The sequence below is a fragment of the Salmo salar genome, chromosome 16, assembly GCF_965601325.2.
Source record: "Salmo salar chromosome 16, fSalSal1, whole genome shotgun sequence".
NCBI lineage: Eukaryota > Metazoa > Chordata > Actinopteri > Salmoniformes > Salmonidae > Salmo > Salmo salar.
Window position 1 is genome coordinate 53,227,419 of NC_138306.1, and position 18,706 is coordinate 53,246,124.

The 18,706-nt window shown below is 42.0% G+C and overlaps 2 protein-coding genes across 2 annotated transcripts; both read right to left on the reverse strand.

Moving 5' to 3' along the window:
- Nucleotides 1-333: 333 nt before the first annotated feature.
- On the reverse strand, nt 334-2,353 carry LOC106574175 (5-hydroxytryptamine receptor 3A-like). Its single transcript, XM_082962402.1, has 5 exons — nt 2,185-2,353; nt 1,711-1,883; nt 1,264-1,474; nt 872-1,075; nt 334-605 (listed from the first exon to the last, which is right to left on the reverse strand). The coding sequence occupies exons 1-5, from the start codon at nt 2,351-2,353 to the stop codon at nt 334-336; spliced, it is 1,029 nt and encodes a 342-aa protein (XP_082818528.1).
- Nucleotides 2,354-12,268: 9,915 nt separating this feature from the next.
- LOC106574176 (5-hydroxytryptamine receptor 3A) lies at nt 12,269-18,706 on the reverse strand. The gene is made up of 6 exons (XM_082962403.1): nt 18,492-18,706; nt 15,919-16,088; nt 15,443-15,615; nt 13,237-13,447; nt 12,838-13,041; nt 12,269-12,567 (listed from the first exon to the last, which is right to left on the reverse strand). Exons 1-6 carry the CDS (start codon nt 18,704-18,706, stop codon nt 12,269-12,271), a joined length of 1,272 nt encoding a protein of 423 aa, XP_082818529.1.

The window sequence follows — 18,706 nt, forward strand, 5'->3', positions numbered from 1 at the left end:
TTACAGTAGTGATTGCATACATTTCATTTAATTTCATGCATTATTTTTTTTGTTGTACTAGTCAACACACCTACTCAGTGCAGCCAGAAGATCAAACAAACGATTGTTAAAGTTATGGTAATTTTAAGGTAATTGTTTTTAAATCTAAACAGCAGTCAACAACATGGTAGACTCCTAAGTCTTGTACGCAGTGGAGGGTAAGCACTATTTCCTCACATTTTGTATTTTTCACAAAAATGTAGCCACCAATCATGGGAAAATAATAAGGAAATATAGGGAGCGTTACTGTATTCCCAACGAATGGCGTTTAACCACCTATTTTTTTTTATTACATCACTGGTTGTATGAATTACTCCAGATAATGAGGATGACGATGAAGCTGAAGGTGATGAAGATGCAGTAGATGCCAAACAGCAGCCGGTCGAGGATGTAGCCCACCTGCATCCAGTCCTGGGAGATCTGGTTCCCGTCCACATGCTGGGCCACATGGAGGCGGATGGACTGCAGGTCATTGCCCAGATTCCTCAGCTCCTCCAGGGCTGGATCGCCTGCCTCTGCCCACATCTTACCTGGTTCTCCTGTTTGAACCTGTCTCTCCACTGGCACTAGAGGGTAGAAAGGGAGAAAGTAGAATTTTTTTATCTACCTACTAAAGACGGAAATTATTAATGTACCTGGATAGTACAATACTGTCTTATCAAATGGCTGCAAACATTTCTCAAGGTGATACCTGCATTTATATTACTGTTCAGGCCTGTGATTGAATGCTTTCACTATATTGCTTTGGGTTTGGCAAGACAAGACAAGGTTCTGCTAATTGCATGAAAGTCTGTGTAATTGTAACTCCCTGGAAGGATCAGATCAGGGGTACCTCCTGCAACTGGATTGCGGATGATCTTGTCCTCTCTGGATTTCTGAGGCAGCCAGACAAGGTTGCCCATGAAGCGCAGGACGAGCACTCGGACCCAGCCAGGCACTGGGTGGAAGTTACTGGAGCCAACCAGAAGGTTGGTGATGAGAATAGTCTCCAGCAGGCTGGCCACCATCAGAGCCAAGCAGATGGCGAAGAACACATCTGCATGGGTGGGAGGGGGAGGAGGTGAAGAGAGGAACATATTCAGCCACTCTTAGGAGGACAAAGGAAGAGGACTTCAAAAAAGACACTTCCCCCTAACCAGCTAATCCAATAACACAAGTAAACATCTACCTCTACATTTATGACTCACGACAAAAATGGTGCTTCCAGTACACATGTTTTCATACTTATCAATGGTATGGTGCTTCCTGTAACGGGCAGCAGGTCATTCACGATGAGCAGGAAGACGGAGTAGCCAAAAATAAGACTCATCTTGAAGGAGGAGCGGTCCACGTTCTGGGGAGGCAGCAGGAAGCTGAAGAGATCCACAGTGATGAGGAAGAAGCTGGGGATCAGGAGGTTCACCACGTAGAGGGTTGCTCTGCGCCTCAGGACAATCTACAGTTCAGAGACACAACAGTCAATGACAACCTTCAAGGGTGATCTGGAGTTTTGCAATATATTCCCATTTCAGACAAGACAAAGCCATAATTAGCTGGGTTAGCATCCTATGTGTGAAACATGAAGTACTCTCTGAAACAATAGTTATGCTAGAAATATGGAGAACTCAACGTTCCGTGGTAGTAGAGCCAAATTAATGGCATCTGAGAAATTGCGGTGCTTTGGATTCATACGTAGAAGTAGAGCTCATCAAAGGGGTTGCTTTCTCCCTGATCGAGTGCTGATAAATTGAACTTGCTGGATTTGATGTCCATCAGCTCCCACTCCCCTTCAGTGGACAACACGCTAATGGAGCGTTTCAGGATGTCCTCCACCTTCTTCCCTAAGATAATCCTTATGTCCGACACTGCAGGGGAGATAAAGGAATGGGACATCCTGGGATGAATGGGCTGAACCTATATGGAAGCAGAACATGATCTGTACTGAGGGATTGGTAAACTTGGGCCTAATACCAAACAGGTACTTGGTTGACACTGAGTAATATATCAAAAACTTCAATGGACTCGGTGGACAACCCTGTTTCATACCTATCATTAAGATTTCAAGAGAGAGTCAGGATGTTTTTTTGGGAGAGAAGGAGCGATGGGTTTGGCATAGGATCATTATGTTCAAGTAAGTCCTAAAGCGTGGTGGCATTGACATCTTACTGTGATGGATGTAGGAGTTGAAGGTGAAGGTGCAGTTCTGGATGTCAAAGGGGAAGGTGTAGATCTCCAGGTTACAGGAGCTAACCACTCTAACAGGTTCGGCGTCTCGCACTTTACCAGTATGCTTAATGTACACATAAGGGACGATGGGAGCTCTGTTTTCATCCATACTGTAAGACAGGGTGAAATAGGGGGACAATTTCAAACCATGGGCCTGATATAAATCATATGTTTTATATTTTTTAATAGTGACTGAATCAGTTACAAGTGCAATCAAAAGGGACAGAATTAATATGTTTGTAAGGATATCCTTCCCCCCCACAATTATAATAAGCATAATACAAACATCCCTATCAAAACTTGTCTGTTTTAGAGAGATATATGATTTTTTGCAAGGGCTATTTTATATCCTATGCGTAAAACATGAAGTACTCTCTGAAACAATAGTAATGCTAGAAATATAGAGATCTCAACGTTCGGTGTAGTAGAGCCAAATGAATGGCGTCTGAGTAATTGCAGTGCTTTGTTTCATGCATGTTAACATTAGAAGCCTCCTCCCTAAGTTTGTTTTATTCGCTGCCTTAGCACACTCTGCCAACCCGGATGTCCAAGCCGTGTCTGAATCCTGGCTTAGGAAGACCACCAAAACCCCTGAAATTTCCATCGTTAACTATAACATTTTCTGACAAGATAGAACTGCCAAAGGGGACGGAGTTGCAATCTACTGCAGAGCTAGCCTGCAGAGTTCTGTCTTACTATCCAGGTCTGTGCCCAAACAATGAGCTTCTACTTTTAAAAATCCACCTTTCCAGAAATAAGTCTCTCAACGTTGCCGCTTGCTATAGACCACCTTCTGCTCCCAGCTGTGCCCTGGACACCAAATGTGAATTTATTGCCCCCCAACTATCTTCAGAGCTTGTGCTGTTAGGTGACCTAAACTGGGACATGCTTAAAACCCCGGCCATCCTACAATCTAAGCTTGATGCCCTCAATCTCACACAAATTATCAATGAACCTACTAGGTACAACCCCAAATCCGTAAACACGGGCACCCTCATAGATATCATCCTAACCAACCTGCCCTCCAAATACACCTCTGCTGTCTTCAACCAGGATCTCAGCGATCACTGCCTCATTGCCTGCGTCTGTAATGGGTCTGCGGTCAAATGACCACCCCTCATCACTGTCAAGCGCTCCCTAAAACACTTCAGCGAGCTTCCTATTTCGCAACAAAGCCTCATTCACTCATGCTGCCAAACATACCCTCGTAAAACTGATTTGCCGATTTCATATACAAAATAGCCTCCAACACTCTACTCAGCAAATTGGATGCAGTCTATCACAGTGCCATCCGTTTTGTCACCAAAGCCCCATACACTACCCACCACTGCGACCTATATGCTCTCGTTGGCTGGCCCTCGCTTCATATTCGTCGCCAAACCCACTGGCTCCAGGTCATCTATAAGTCTTTGCTAGGTAAAGCCCCGCCTTATCTCAGCTCACTGGTCACCATAGCAGCACCCACCCGTAGCACACTCTCCAGCACGTATATTTCACTGGTCATCCCCAAAGCCAGTTCCTACTTTGGCCGCCTTTCCTTCCAGTTCTCTGCTGCCAATGACTGGAACGAACTGCAAAAATCATATCTCCCTCACTAGCTTTCAGCACCAGCTGTCAGAACAGCTCACAGATCACTGCACCTGTACATAGCTCATCTGTAAATAGCCCATCCAACTACCTCATCCCCATATTGCTATTTTTTTTGTTGCTCTTTTGCACCCCAGTATCTCTACTTGCACATCATCATCTGCACATCTATCACTCCTGTGTTTAATTGCTATATTGTAATTATTTTGCCACTATGGCCTATTTATTGCCTTACCTCCCTTATCCTACCTAATTTGCACACATTGAATATAGACTTTTTCTGTTGAATTTTTGACTGTATGTTTGTTTATTCCATGTGTAACTGTGTTGTTGTTTGTGTCGCACTGCTTTGTTTAATCTTGGCCAGGTCGAAGTTGTAGATGAGAACTTGTTCTCAACTAGCCTACCTGGTTAAATAAAAATATATATATAAAAAATACATATATATTTGAGATTCTTCAATGTAGCCACCCTTTGCCTTGACAGCTTTGCAGAAAGTTGTTAAAACATCCCTGTTAGTGAGCATTTATCCTTTGACTAGGTAATCCATCCACCTGACACATGTGGCATATCAAGAAGCTGATTATACAGCATGATTATTACACAGGTGCACCTTGTGCTGGGGACAATAAAGGGCCACTGTAAAATGTGCAGTTTTGTCACAAGACAAATTTCAAATCTCTCAATTTTTGAGGGAGCGTGCAATTGGCATGCTGACTGCAGGAATGTCCACCAGAGCTGTTGGCAGAGAATTTAATGTTAATTTCTCTACCATAAGCTGCCTCCAACGTCATTTTAGAGAATTTGGCAGTACGTCCAACCGGCCACACAAGCGCAGACCATGTGTATGGCGTTGTGAGGGCTAGTGGTTTCCTGATGTCAACATTGTGAACAGAGTGCCCTATGGTGACGGTGCGGTTAAGGTATGCGCAGGCATAACCTACAGAAAACGAACACAACTGCATTTGATCATTTATCAATTTGAATGCACAAAAGTACCGCAACAACATCCTGAGACCCATTTTGTATGTTTTTTTTAATATATACATATCTGTATTCCCAATCTTGTGAAATCCATAGATTAGGGCCTAATGAAATTATTTAAATTGACTGATTTCCTCATATGAACTGTAACTCAGTAAAATCGTTGCAATTATATTTCTGTTCAGTGTATATTGAATCAGTTTTTGTGCCAAAAAAAAAAAAAAAAAAGTTCAATGTGGGTCAAAAAAATGATACATTGCCTGATCTTTCTTTTGTCTCTCAGATATAGGAAAGAGACTAAAACTAACTTCCTTTTCATAAATGTTTTGCTATGTGTTTTTTCATGTATTCATCTGTTACTCACTGTGTTTCTATGGGCTAATAGCAGTAAGACCAAATCCAATGTTTCATCCAAAAAATAAGTATATGGTATCTATATAGACTATAGAGATGTTTAACTCACAATTCATTGATTACCACATCTGGTGACCAGAACCTTTCCCTGGGGAGAGAAATATTGGCAGAGCCGCATTGGACTGGGTCCCAGATGAAAAATTCATTCTCCCATTCCTGAAACAACACATTAGCAACAATACAATATGTTTGGAAGAAGTCTGGAAGCAGCACTCAAAATGATAATATGATGTTTAGGATTGTTCTACAGTCAAAGATAAAATATATATATTTGGTTAAAACTAAAAAATATCACTATTGCTATCCAGTACATATTGGTGCCCTAACAAATATGAAGTAATGTGAAGTAACGTCCTTAACACAGGTGCTGTAGGAGAATGAGAAACCAAAGAGCACATTGAAAATGACGCCCATACACTATGTACGTATACTTCCAAAAATAATAAAATAATACGCTCACCTTCACCAGCCAAATGTAGGTGTACAACAGTTGTGCTTTTTCTTCCTGAAAAGAGAATTACTTTTTGTTGTCGGATATAAAGTAAAGGAAATAAAGCCACATTTTACATAGATCTACGAAACATGATGTGGAGGAACATTCAGAACAATATAGCTGTAACAACTGTCTTCAAAAATGGACCAAGGCGCAGCAGGTATGTGGATACTCATATTTTAATTCCAAAAAGGAGTAAAGCATCCACCAGACAAAAACAATACACAAGACAGGCACAGTCTTACAGGCACACAAAACGCAATGCAAGAACAACTACCCACAACCCCAAAGAAAAAAACACACACTCCTATATAGGACTCCCAATCAAAGGCAACTCAACACACCTGCCTTCAATTGGGAGTCCCAATCACCAACACAACACTTAACACACAAAAAACCTGCCACGTCCTGACCAAAACTAATACAATACCTCCCTCTGCTGGTCAGGATGTGACAATAGCACATGTCAAATACCTTGATGGATTTAATGGTATGTCTCTTCAGGTGAACTAGTTGAAAGGGATACCATGCTGTCCTACTACTCCTTACCACACCCAGGATGCCGTAGAGAGTGAAGTGCATGCTGATGTTGGTGGGGGTTGAGAGGTTCATGACAGGTCGTATGGAGTACAACTTCATGACGTTCTCCAGGGCGGCCAGAAGGGATATGGTGTTGGGGTTGGTGCAGTTCACCACTATCTTACATCTCAGGCCTGGTGCTGGGGGAACAATGGCAACCATGGTGCTTTATATTGTGGTTTTGATATGGTCCTGTGTTCCTCAGTTAGTAGAACATGGCAGTTGCAACACCAGGGTTGTGGGTTCAATTTCCACTGGGGACCCGTATGGAAATGTATTCACTCACTACTGAATGTTGCTCTGGATACGAGAATCTGATAAATTATGTCAAATATCTGAACATCTTCAGTGAAAAGTCTTTCATTTCGCCAACTAATGGGGATCTAGCATATTGTGATATAATTATTAGAGTCTTGTTTGAATTATGAAGACCTTGCTACTTTTTCATATGATAGTCAAATGAATTGACTGCAAACCCACAAATAAATGATGTTATGAACTTGATCGTTAAGGTATCAGATACCCCAAGTAATATCAAAAAGTAAACATAAAACTAAAGAATAAATTAACTCAAACTATTACTCAAATATAGTATTTTAAGTTGACTTAAATTAGTTGACTTTACTCCTTTTTTCCACGTGTAGAAGCTGTACCTACCCTGTACCATCATGCAGCAGATGATGAACAGAACCTGGTGGAAACTGACCGACCATCGTTGAGACTGAAAAAGTAATTACAAAAAAAATCACTGTTAGGTTCAAAGGTCAAATTGTATTTTAGATGTACAGTCTATTGTTAACTGTATGTTTGATAATTAACACAATGTGTATAACACCATGAATTACTTTAGGAATTCACAACTTAATTTACCTCAAATGACACCGAACAATTGTTTTGACCAATTACAGTAATGCATTGAAGCACAACACACAGACACACAACTTAAGTAATGTAAAACCCCCAGATATTTACCTCCATTTCTGAAAAATCCTTGGCTGCCATCAAACAGCAAGCTGAAAGTTCTTGACCGTTTCGATCCTATGGCTGAAGAACTGTTTAGAGCAACACTTTGTTTCCTAACACCCATCGATGGCACCTCTTCACCAGCTGGAACACATTTTATATATACAGACTAATTTGCATAGTTCAACACTTATGTTGATGTATTGTCATGTCATATCATAAGTTGCTGTTGGAGAATCCACCGAAAATCTTACAGCTCCAGACAATTTTCAACTTTGAACACAATTCTGACACAAATATCTCTGATACCTTAGAAGTGACACAAGGATTCAATGATATTCTTGATTGTGCAATCAAACTAAAGTGTTGTAGAAATGTGGTAGAAATATGACTAGCAACAGAGAAGACCATGAGTGAGATCCATAAACCTTGGGGCAAATGAGGTGGTCAGTAGAGCAGATGAACTCTTGTGGTACAGAGCTACTTTACCTGCAGGTGGTTGGATACAAAACAGGCGTGAGCCACAGTAAATGGCTGTGGTGAAGGGTGAAATTGCCCATAGATGCTGATCCTAAGTCAGTCTATCATTTTCCACTAATGATTACGTTTAGGATTGGGGGAGGAGAAGCTGATCCTAGATCTGTACCTAGGGGACATTTCACCCCAGAGCTGTGGTGTACCAACCTATGCAACAAGTGCAACCAGTGGGCATCGGACGATAGTGTACCACAGCTCTGCAGACTACACGTACTGGGCTATGGAAATGAGCTGGGGGTTCACCTCAGCACACAAAGGAACAGGTGTCCCAATGTCCCCCCATTCAGCTCTCCCACCCAAATAATTTGTTGTATAAATTGAGTTATTTTTTAAATGTAATTTTTATTTCACCTTTATTTAACCAGGTAGGCTAGTTGAGAACAAGTTCTCATTTACAACTGGGAGCAAAGCAGTTCGACACATACAACAACACAGAGTTACACATGGAAAAAACAAACATACAGTCAATAATACAGTAGAAAAAGTATATATACGGTGTGTGCAAATGAGGTAGGATAAGGGAGGTAAGGCGATAAATAGGCCATGGTGGCGAAGTAATTACAATATAGCAATTAAACACTGGAATGGTAGATGTGCAGAAGATGAATGTGCAAGTAGAGATACTGGGGTGCAAAGGAGCACATTTACAGATGGGCTATGTACAGGTGCAGTGATCTGTGAGCTGCTCCGACAGCTGGTGCTTAAAGCTAGTGAGGGAGATAATAGTCTCCAGCTTCAGTGATTTTTGAAGTTCGTTCCAGTCATTGGCAGCAGAGAATTGAAAGGAAAGGCAGCCAAAGGAAGATTTGGCTTTGGGGGTGACCCGTGAGATATACCTGCTAGAGGGCGTGCTACAGGTGGGTGCTGCTATGGTGAACAGTGAGCTGAGATAAGGCGGGGCTTTACCTACCAGAGACTTGTAGATGACCTGGAGCCAGTGGGTTTGACGGCGAGTATGAAGCGAGGGCCAGCCAACGAGAGCGTACAGGTTGCATGAAATGTATGGTAATGTTTATTCTCTGTCCAGCGTCTGATATAATATTTAGGCTGATCATTTAATTCTAGACGGGCGATATTTGAGCCCTGGAATTAGTTCATGACCTAAGGAAAGATGGATGGAGAAAGAGAGAGAGAGAGAGAGAGGGGGATGGAGAGCAAAGGAAGAGGGAGATAAAGAGAGAAAGAAAGAGAGAGAATGAGAGTGAGAAATAAATAATGAGATGGTAATAAAGAGAGAAAGAAAGAGAGATGGTAGGAAAGAAAAGGGTAAGAAGAGCACACACATAGGATTAAATGCTATAGTATCAATGGAACCTAAATTACTCAATTGTTATACTGAGTTAAAGTAAAGATTCCTAAATAGAAAATGACTCAAGTAAAATGTGGTCACCAAGTAAAATACTACTTGAGTAAAAGTTTAAAAGTATTTGTTTTTAAATATATGTAAGTATCAAAAGTACAGGGAATTGCTAAAATGTAAAAGTATGAATCATTTCAAATTCCTTATATTAAGCAAACCAGACAGCACAATTTTCTTGTTTTTAGTTATTTACGGATAGCCAGGGGTACACTCCAACACTCAGGCCTAATTTACAAATTTGTGTTTAGTGAGTCCACCAGAACAGAGGATGACCAGGGATGTTCTCTTTATAAGTGTGTGATTTGGACCATTTTCCTGTCAAAATGTACTTTTGGGTGTCAGGGAAAATGTATGAAGTAAAAAGTACATTATTTTCTTTAGTAATGTAGTTAAGTAAAAGTTGGCAAAAATATAAATAGTAAAATAAAGTAGATACACCCCCCCCCCCAAAAAAACTCTTAGGAAGTACTTTAAAGTATTTTTACTTAAGTACTTTACACCACTGTCAATAAGGCCAAGGTTATTCATAAGGGACATTGGCAACATCCAGAAATGACAAAACTCATACCATGCAACATGGTATACTATATTGTGTTAAGTTGATCAAACCTCACCACTCAGCTAATGCTGTAGGCTACGCATCTACAGTATCTCACAAAAGTGAGTACACCCCTCACATTTTTGTAAATATTTTAGTATATTTTTTTCATGTGACAACACTGAAGAAATTACACTTTGCAACAATGTAAAGTAGTGAGTGTACAGCTTGTAACAGTGTAAATTTGCTGTCCCCTCAAAATAACACAACACACAGCCGTTAATTTCTAAACCGCTGGCAACAAATTTGAGTACACCCCTAAGTGAAAATATCCAAATTGGGCCCAAAGTGTCAATATTTTGTGTGGCCACCATCATTTTCCAGCACTGCCTTAACCCTCTTGGGCATGGAGTTCACCAGAGCTTCACAGGTTGCCACTGGAGTCCTCTTCCACTCCTCCATGACGACATCACAGAGCTGGTGGATGTTAGAGACCTTGTGCTCCTCCACCTTCTGTTTGAGGATGCCCCACAGATGCTCAATAGGGTTTAGGTCTGGAGCCATGCTTGGCCAGTCCATCACCTTTACCCTCAGCTTCTTTAGCAAGGCAGTGGTCGTCTTGGAGGTGTGTTTGGAGTCGTTATCATGTTGAAATACTGCCCTGCAGCCCAGTCTCCGAAGGGAGGGGATCATGCTCTGCTTCAGTATGTCACAGTACATGTTGGCATTCATGGTTCCCTCAATGAACTGTAGCTCCCCAGTGCCGGCAGCACTCATGCAGCCCCAGACCATGACACTCCCACCACCATGCTTGACTGTAGGCAAGACACACTTGTCTTTGTACTCCTCACCTGGTTGACGCCACACTCGCTTGACACCATCTGAACCAAATAAGTTTATCTTGGTCTCATCAGACCACAGGACATGGTTCCAGTAATCCATGTCCTTAGTCTGCGGGCTTTCTTGTGCATCATCTTTAGAAGAGGCTTCCTTCTGGGATGACAGCCATGCAGACCAATATGATGCAGTGTGAGGCGTATGGTCTGAGCACTGACAGGCTGACCCCCCACCCCTTCAACCTCTGCAGCAATGCTGGCAGCACTCATACATCTATTTCCCAAAGACAACCTTTGGATATGACGCTGAGCACGTGCACTCAACTTCTTTGGTCGACCATGGCGACATTTTCCAGATTGACTGAGCTTCATGTCTTAAAGTAATGATGGACTGTCGTTTCTCTTTGCTTGTTTGAGCTGTTCTTGCCATTATATGAACTTGGTCTTTTACCAAATATACCAACCCTACCTGTATAGCAACCCTACCTTGTCACAACATAACTGATTGGCTTAAACACATTAAGAAGGAAAGAAATTCCACAAATGAACTTTTAACAAGGCAGACCTGTTAATTGAAATGCATTCCAGGTGACTTCCTCATGAAGCTAGTTGAGACAATGTCAAGAGTGTGCAAAGCTGTCATCGAGGCATAGGGTGGCTACTTTGAATAATCTGTTTTCCATTTTTTTGGTTACTACATGATTCCATAAGTGTTATTTCATAGTTTTGATGTCTTCACTATTATTCTACAATGTAGAAAATACTAAAAATAAAGAAAAAATCTTGATTTAGTAGGTGTGTCCAAACTTTTGACTAGTACTGTATGTTTTATGGCTTTCAACCTCTGACATATTGTGGATTCAGAGCTATCAATCTAATATAACTTAGAGGGTTTTTCTTTAATGGAAGCCTCTCTAATGTCAAACATGTAGGGTGTGGTGTACCACAGGGCAGCTCTCTACTCTTCTATTTTTACCAATGACCTGCCACTGGCATTAAACAAAGCGTTTCAGCAAACACAGCTAATGAAGTGACTGAAACCCTTAACAAGGAGTTGTAGCCAGTTTTGGAATGGGTGGCCAGTAGTAAACTAGAAATGAACATCTCCAAAACTAAGAGCATTGTATGGACCCCAGGAAGATTAGCTGCTTCTTTTGTAACAGCTAATGGTGATCCTAATAACATACCCCAAAATAACTTCCTGTATGTAAACACTCTAATCAAACAAGGATGTGGTTTTTGGATGATCCCCTACTTTGCATGTCATTGATTCATGTCTTGCATGACAGATCTTCATCATCATCATCATTGATCCACCATCAACATTACAATTCAGAAAACATCTCAGATAACCCCAAGGGATTGTTGTTAGTAATGAAACAGTGGTTTCGTGATAGTATGTTTATTTGTCAAAGAAAAATACATTTAATCTAATATAGTAATATATAACTCAACACACCTACTCAGTGCAGCCAGAAAATCAAACAAACAATTGTTAAAGTTATGGTAATTCAAAGGTAATTGTTTTTAAATCTAAACAGCAGTCAACAACATGGTAGACTCCTAAGTCTTGTACGCAGTGGTGTAGTGGAGGGTAACCACTATTACCTCACATTTTGTATTTTACACAAAAATGTAGCCACCTATCATGGGAAAATAATAAGGAAATATAGGGAGCGTTACTTTATTCCCAACGAATGGCGTTTAACCACCTATTTTTTTTAACCAGTACATCACTGGTTGTACGAATTACTCCAGATGCTGAGGATGACGATGAAGCTGAAGGTGATGAAGATGCAGTAAGCGCCAAAAAGCAGCCGGTCGATGATGTAGCCCACCTGCATCCAGTCCTGGGAGATCTGGTTCCCGTCCACATGTTGGGCAACCTGGAGGCAGATGGACTGCAGCTCATTGCCCAGATTCTTCAGTTCCGCCAGGGCTGGATCGCCTGCCTCTGCCCACATCTCACCTGGTTCTCCTTTTTGAACCTGTCTCTCCACCGTCACTGGAGGGCAGACTTTCAAGTCTGTTTCTTAGAGAAAAGAGGGAAGGAAGGGAGAAAGGTGAAATTATGAATATTCCTCCTAAAGACAGAAATTATTGACTTACATGGGAAGTACAATTCTGTCTAAGGTCGGACCTAGTCAAGTGGCTGGAAAAATGTATCAGAGTGATTCCTGCATTTATGATACTGTTCAAGCCTGTGATTGAATGCATTCACTATATTGCTTTGGGTTGGACAAAATAAGGTTCTGAAAGTCTGTGTAATTGTAACTCCCTGGAGGGATCAGATCAGGGGTACCTCCTGCAACTGGATTGAGGATGATCTTGTCCTCTCTTGATTTCTGAGGCAGCCCGACGAGGTTGCCCATGAAGCGCAGGACGAGCACTCGGACCCAGCCAGGCACTGGGTGGAAGTTACTGGAGCCAACCAGGAGGTTGGTGATAAGAATAGTCTCCAGCAGGCTGGCCACCATCAGAGCCAAGCAGATGGCGAAGAACACATCTGCATGGGCGGGAGGAGGAGGAGGGAGGTGAAGAGAGGAACATATTCAGCCACACTTAGGAGGACAAAGGAAGTGGACTTCAAAATGATACTTGACCTAACCAGCTAATCCAATAACACAAAGTAAACATTTACCTATACATGTATTATTTACGACAAAAATGGTGCTTCCAGTACACATGTTTTCATACTCACTTATCAGTGGGATGGTGCTTCCTGTAACGGGCAGCAGGTCATTCACGATGAGCAGGAAGACCGAGTAGCCCAAAATTAGGGTCATCTTGAAGGAGGAGCGGTCCACGTTCTGGGGAGGCAGCAGGAAGCTGAAGAGATCCACAGTGATGAGGAAGCAGCTGGGGATCAGGAGGTTCACCACGTAGAGGGTTGCTCTGCGCCTCAGGACAATCTACAGTTTAGAGATACAACAGTGAATGACAACCTTGAAGTGTGATCTGGCTTGGTGCAGTAGATTCCCATATCAGACAAGACAATGCCATAAATAGCGGGGTTAGCATCCTATGTGTGAAACAGGAAGTACTCTCTGAAACAAAAGTAATGCTAGAAATATAGAGAACTCAACGTTCGGTAGTAGTATAGCCAAATTACTGGCGTCTGAGTAATTGCAGTGCTATGCGGACGACACACAGGTGTACATTTCAATGAAACATGGTGAAGCCCCAAAATTGCCCTCGCTAGAAGCCTGTGTTTCAGACATAAAGAAGTGGATGGCTGCAAACTTTCTACTTTTAAACTCGGACAAAACAGAGATGCTTGTTCTAGGTCCCAAGAAACAAAGAGATCTTCTGTTGAATCTGACAATTAATCTGGATGGTTGTACAGTCGTCTCAAATAAAACTGTGAAGGACCTCGGCGTTACTCTGGACCCTGATGTCTCTTTTAAAGAACATATCAAGACTGTTTCAAGGACAGCTTTTTTCCATCTACGTAACATTGCAAAAATCAGAAACTTTCTGTCCAAAAATGACGCAGAAAAATTATTCCATGCTTTTGTTACTTCTAGGCTGGACTACTGCAATGCTCTACTTTCCGGCTACCCGGATAAAGCACTAAACAAACTTCAGTTAGTGCTAAATACGGCTGCTAGAATCCTGACTAGAACCAAAAAATTTGATCATATTACTCCAGTGCTAGCCTCCCTACACTGGCTTCCTGTTAAGGCAAGGGCTGATTTCAAGGTTTTACTGCTAACCTACAAAGCATTACATGGGTTTGCTCCTACCTATCTTTCCGATTTGGTCCTGCCGTACATACCTACACGTACGCTACGGTCACAAGACGCAGGCCTCCTAATTGTCCCTAGAATTTCTAAGCAAACGGCTGGAGGTAGGGCTTTCTCCTATAGAGCTCCATTTTTATGGAATGGTCTGCCTACCAATGTGAGAGACGCAGACTCAGTCTCAACCTTTAAGTCTTTACTGAAGACTTATCTCTTCAGTAGGTCCTATGATTAAGTATAGTCTGGCCCACGAGTGTGAAGGTGAACGGAAAGGCTGGAGCAACGAACCGCCCTTGCTGTCTCTGCCTTGCCGGTTCCCCTCTTTCCACGGGGATTCTCTGCCTCTAACCCTTTTACAGGGGCTGAGTCACTGGCTTACTGGTGTTCTTCCATGCTGTCCATAGGAGGGGTGCGTCACTTGAGTGGGTTGAGTCACTGACGTGGTCTTCCTGTCTGGGTTGGCGCCCCCCCTTGGGTTGTGCCATGGCGGAGATCGTTGTGGGCTATACTCGGCCTTGTCTTAGGACGGTAAGTTGGTGGTTGGAGACATCCCTCTAGTGGTGTGGGGGCTGTGCTTTGGCAAAGTGGGTGGGGTTATATCCTGCCTGTTTGGCCCTGTCCGGGGGTATCATCGGATGGGGCCACAGTGTCTTCTGATCCCTCCTGTCTCAGCCTCCAGCCTCCAGCCCTAGGACCATGCCTCAGGACTACCTGGTATGATGACTCCTTGCTGTCCCCAGTCCACCTGGCCGTGCTGCTGCTCCAGTTTCAACTGTTCTGCCTGCGGCTATGGAACCCTGACCTGTTCACCGGACGTGCTTGTTGCACCCTCGACAACTACTATGATTATTATTATTTGACCATGCTGGTCATTTATGAACATTTTAACATCTTGACCATGTTCTGTTTTAATATCCACCCTGCACAGCCAGAAGAGGACTGGCCACCCCTCATAGCCTGGTTCCTCTCTAGGTTTCTTCCTAGGTTTTTGGCCTTTCTAGGGAGTTTTTCCTAGGGAGTTTTTCCTAGCCACCGTGCTTCTTTCACATGCTTTGCTTGCTGTTTGGGGTTTTAGGCTGGGTTTCTGTACAGCACTTTGAGATATCAGCTGATGTACGAAGGGCTATATAAATACATTTGATTTGATTTGATTTGGGTTCTTACATAGAAGCAGAGCTCATCATAGGGGTTGCCTTCTCCCTGATTGAATGTTGATAACTTGAATTTGCTGGATTTGATGTCCATTAGCTCCCACTCCCCTTCAGTGGACAACACGCTCCTGGAGCATTTCAGGATGTCCTCCACCTCCTTCCCTAAGATAATCTTTATGTCCGACACTGCAGGGGAGAAAAAGGAATGGGTCATACTGGGATGAATGGGCTGAACCTATATGGAAGCAAAACATGATCTGAACTGAGGGGATGGTAAACTTGGGCCTAATAGCAAACAGATCCCTTGGTTGACACCGAGTAATATATAAAAAACTTCAATGGACTCAGTGGACAACCCTGTCTCATACCTATCATTTAAGATTGCAAGGGAAAGTCAGGATGTTTTTTTGGGAGAGAAGGAGCGATGGGTTTGGTATAGGATCCTTATGTTCAAGTAAGTCCTAAAGCGTGGTTGCGTTGACGTCTTACCGTGGTGGATGTAGGATCTGAAGGTGAAGGTGCAGTTCTGGACGTCAAAGGGGAAGGTGTAGATCTCCAGGTTACAGGAGCTAACCACTCTAACAGGTTCGGCGTCTCGCACTTTACCAGTATGCTTAATGACCACATAAGGGACGATGGGAGCTCTGTTTTCATCCATACTGTAAGACAGGGTGAAATAGGGGGACAATTTCAAACCATGGGCATGATATAAATCATATGTTTTCTATTTCTTCATCTGGACTGAATCAGTCACTAGTGCAATAAAAAGTGACAGAGTTAGTGTTTGTTAAGATGTCCGCTCCTCTGCCGGAGTCTAATTAGAATAATACAAACATCCCTATCAAAATCTGTCTGTTTAAGCTATGGATTTATATGGCCTATGTCTCAATCCACCACATCTGCTAATGACGGCCTTCCGCATCTGCGGTGGAAGGTTGCTGAGCTACAGTTGTGTTTGTCAGACCATTAGACATCCAGAAAATCAGTCTTTTCGCGAAAACGTCTGTAGAGTCCAAACAAACTAAAATGACCACTCCATGGAAAGATGAGACTCTCACAAATACTATGGTGTCCTCCATTTTGCTCCATGCACTCCATAAACATCACGAGACTCGTTTGAAGAAGTTACCAACCTCTGCCCAAAAGGCGAGACTCTCACAAACACTTACATCTTTCTTGTTTTGCTCTAGGACAACCACAAGCCTCTCAAGACTCGTCTGAAGGTAGCCTGGTATCAGTTAAAATAAATTATAGAAGTACATGCAGTACCAGTCAAAAGTTTGGACACACCTACTCATTCCATGGTTTTTCTATTTTCTACATTGTAAAATAATAGCGAAGACATTAAAACTATGAAATAATACAGATGGAATCATGTAGTAACCAAACATTTGTATTTTATATATTATTTGATATTTGAGATTCTTCAAAGTAGCCACCCTTTGCCTTGACGTCAGCTTGCACAAATTCGTTTACATCCCTGTTAGTGAGCATTTCTCCTTTGCCAAGATAATCCATCCACCTGACAGGTGTGGCATATCAAGAAGCTGTTTGAGGAGCATGATTAATACACAGGTGCACCTCATGCTGGGGACAAGAAAAGGCCACTCTAAAATGTGCAGTTTTGTCACACAAAACAATGCCACAGATGTCTCAAGTTTTAAGGGAATGTGCAATTGGCATGCTGACTGCAGGAATGTCCACCAGAGCTGTTGCCAGAGAATTTAATGTTCATTTCTCTACCATAAGCTGCCGCCGACATAATTTTTGAGAATTTGGCAGTATGTCCAACGGGCCTCACAAGCGCAGACCATGTGTATGGCGTTATTTGGGTGAGCGGGTTGCTGATGTAAACACCGTGAACATTGTGAACAGAGTTGCCCATGGTGGCGGTGGGGTTCTGATATTCTCAGCCATATGCTACGGACAACGAACACAATTGCATTTGATCAATTGTCAATTTCAATGTACAAAAATACCGCAACGAGATCCTGAGGTCCATTTCTTTTTAGGTATCTTTAACAAATAGATGCGTATCTGTATTCCCAATCATGTGAAATCCATAGATTAGGGCCTAATGCATTTATTTCAATTGACTGATTCCTCCTATGAACTGTAACTCAGTAAAATCGTTGAAATTGTTGCATGTTGCGTTTATATTTTTGTTCAGTGTATATTGAAGTAGTTTTAGTGCCAAAAAAAGTGAAATATTGGTCAAAAAAATTATAAATTTCCTGATCTTTCTTATAGCTCTCAGATATACTACAGATACTTTAAAGCAAACTTCCTTTTCATAAAGTTTTTGACTGTGTTTTTCCATGTATTAATCTATTACTCACTGTGTTTCTATGGGCTAATAGCAGTAAGACCAAATCCAATGTTTCATCAAAAAAATAAGTATATGGTATCTATATAGACTATAGAGATGTTTAACTCACAATTCATTGATTACCACATCTGGTGACCAGAACCTTTCCCTGGGGAGAGAAATATTGGCAGAGCCGCATTGGACTGGGTCCCAGCTGAAAAATTCATTCTCCCATTCCTGAAACAACACATTAGCAACAATACAATATGTTTGGAAGAAGTCTGGAAGCAGCACTCAAAATGATAATATGATGTTTAGGATTGATCTTCAGTCAAAGATAAAATATATATTTTTGTTTTAACCAAATATATATCCCTATTGCTATTCAGTACATATTGGTGAATGGATGTTGTGTGCCCTAACAAATATGTAACATGAAGTAACATTCTGTAGGAGAATGAGAAACCAAAGAGCAAAAATGACGCCCATACACTGTGTACATATATTTGCAAAAATAATCCAATAATAAGTTTACCTTCACCAGCCAAATGTATGTGTTCAACAGTTGTGCTTTTTCTTCCTGAGAAGAGAATTACTTTTTGTTGTAGGATACAAAGTAAAGGAAATAAAGCCACATTTTACATAGGTCTACAAAACATGATGTGGAGGAACATTCAGAACAATATAGCACATGTCAAATACATTGATGGATTTAATAGTATGTCTCTTCAGGTGAACTAGTTGAAAGGGATACCATGCTGTCCTACTACTCCTTACCACACCCAGGATGCCGTAGAGAGTGAAGTACATGCTGATGTTGGTGGGGGTTGAGAGGTTCATGACAGGTCGTATGGAGTACAACTTCATGACGTTCTCCAGGGCGGCCAGAAGGGATATGGTGTTGGGGTTGGTGCAGTTCACCACTATCTTACATCTCAGGCATGGTGCTGGGGGAACAATGGTAACCAT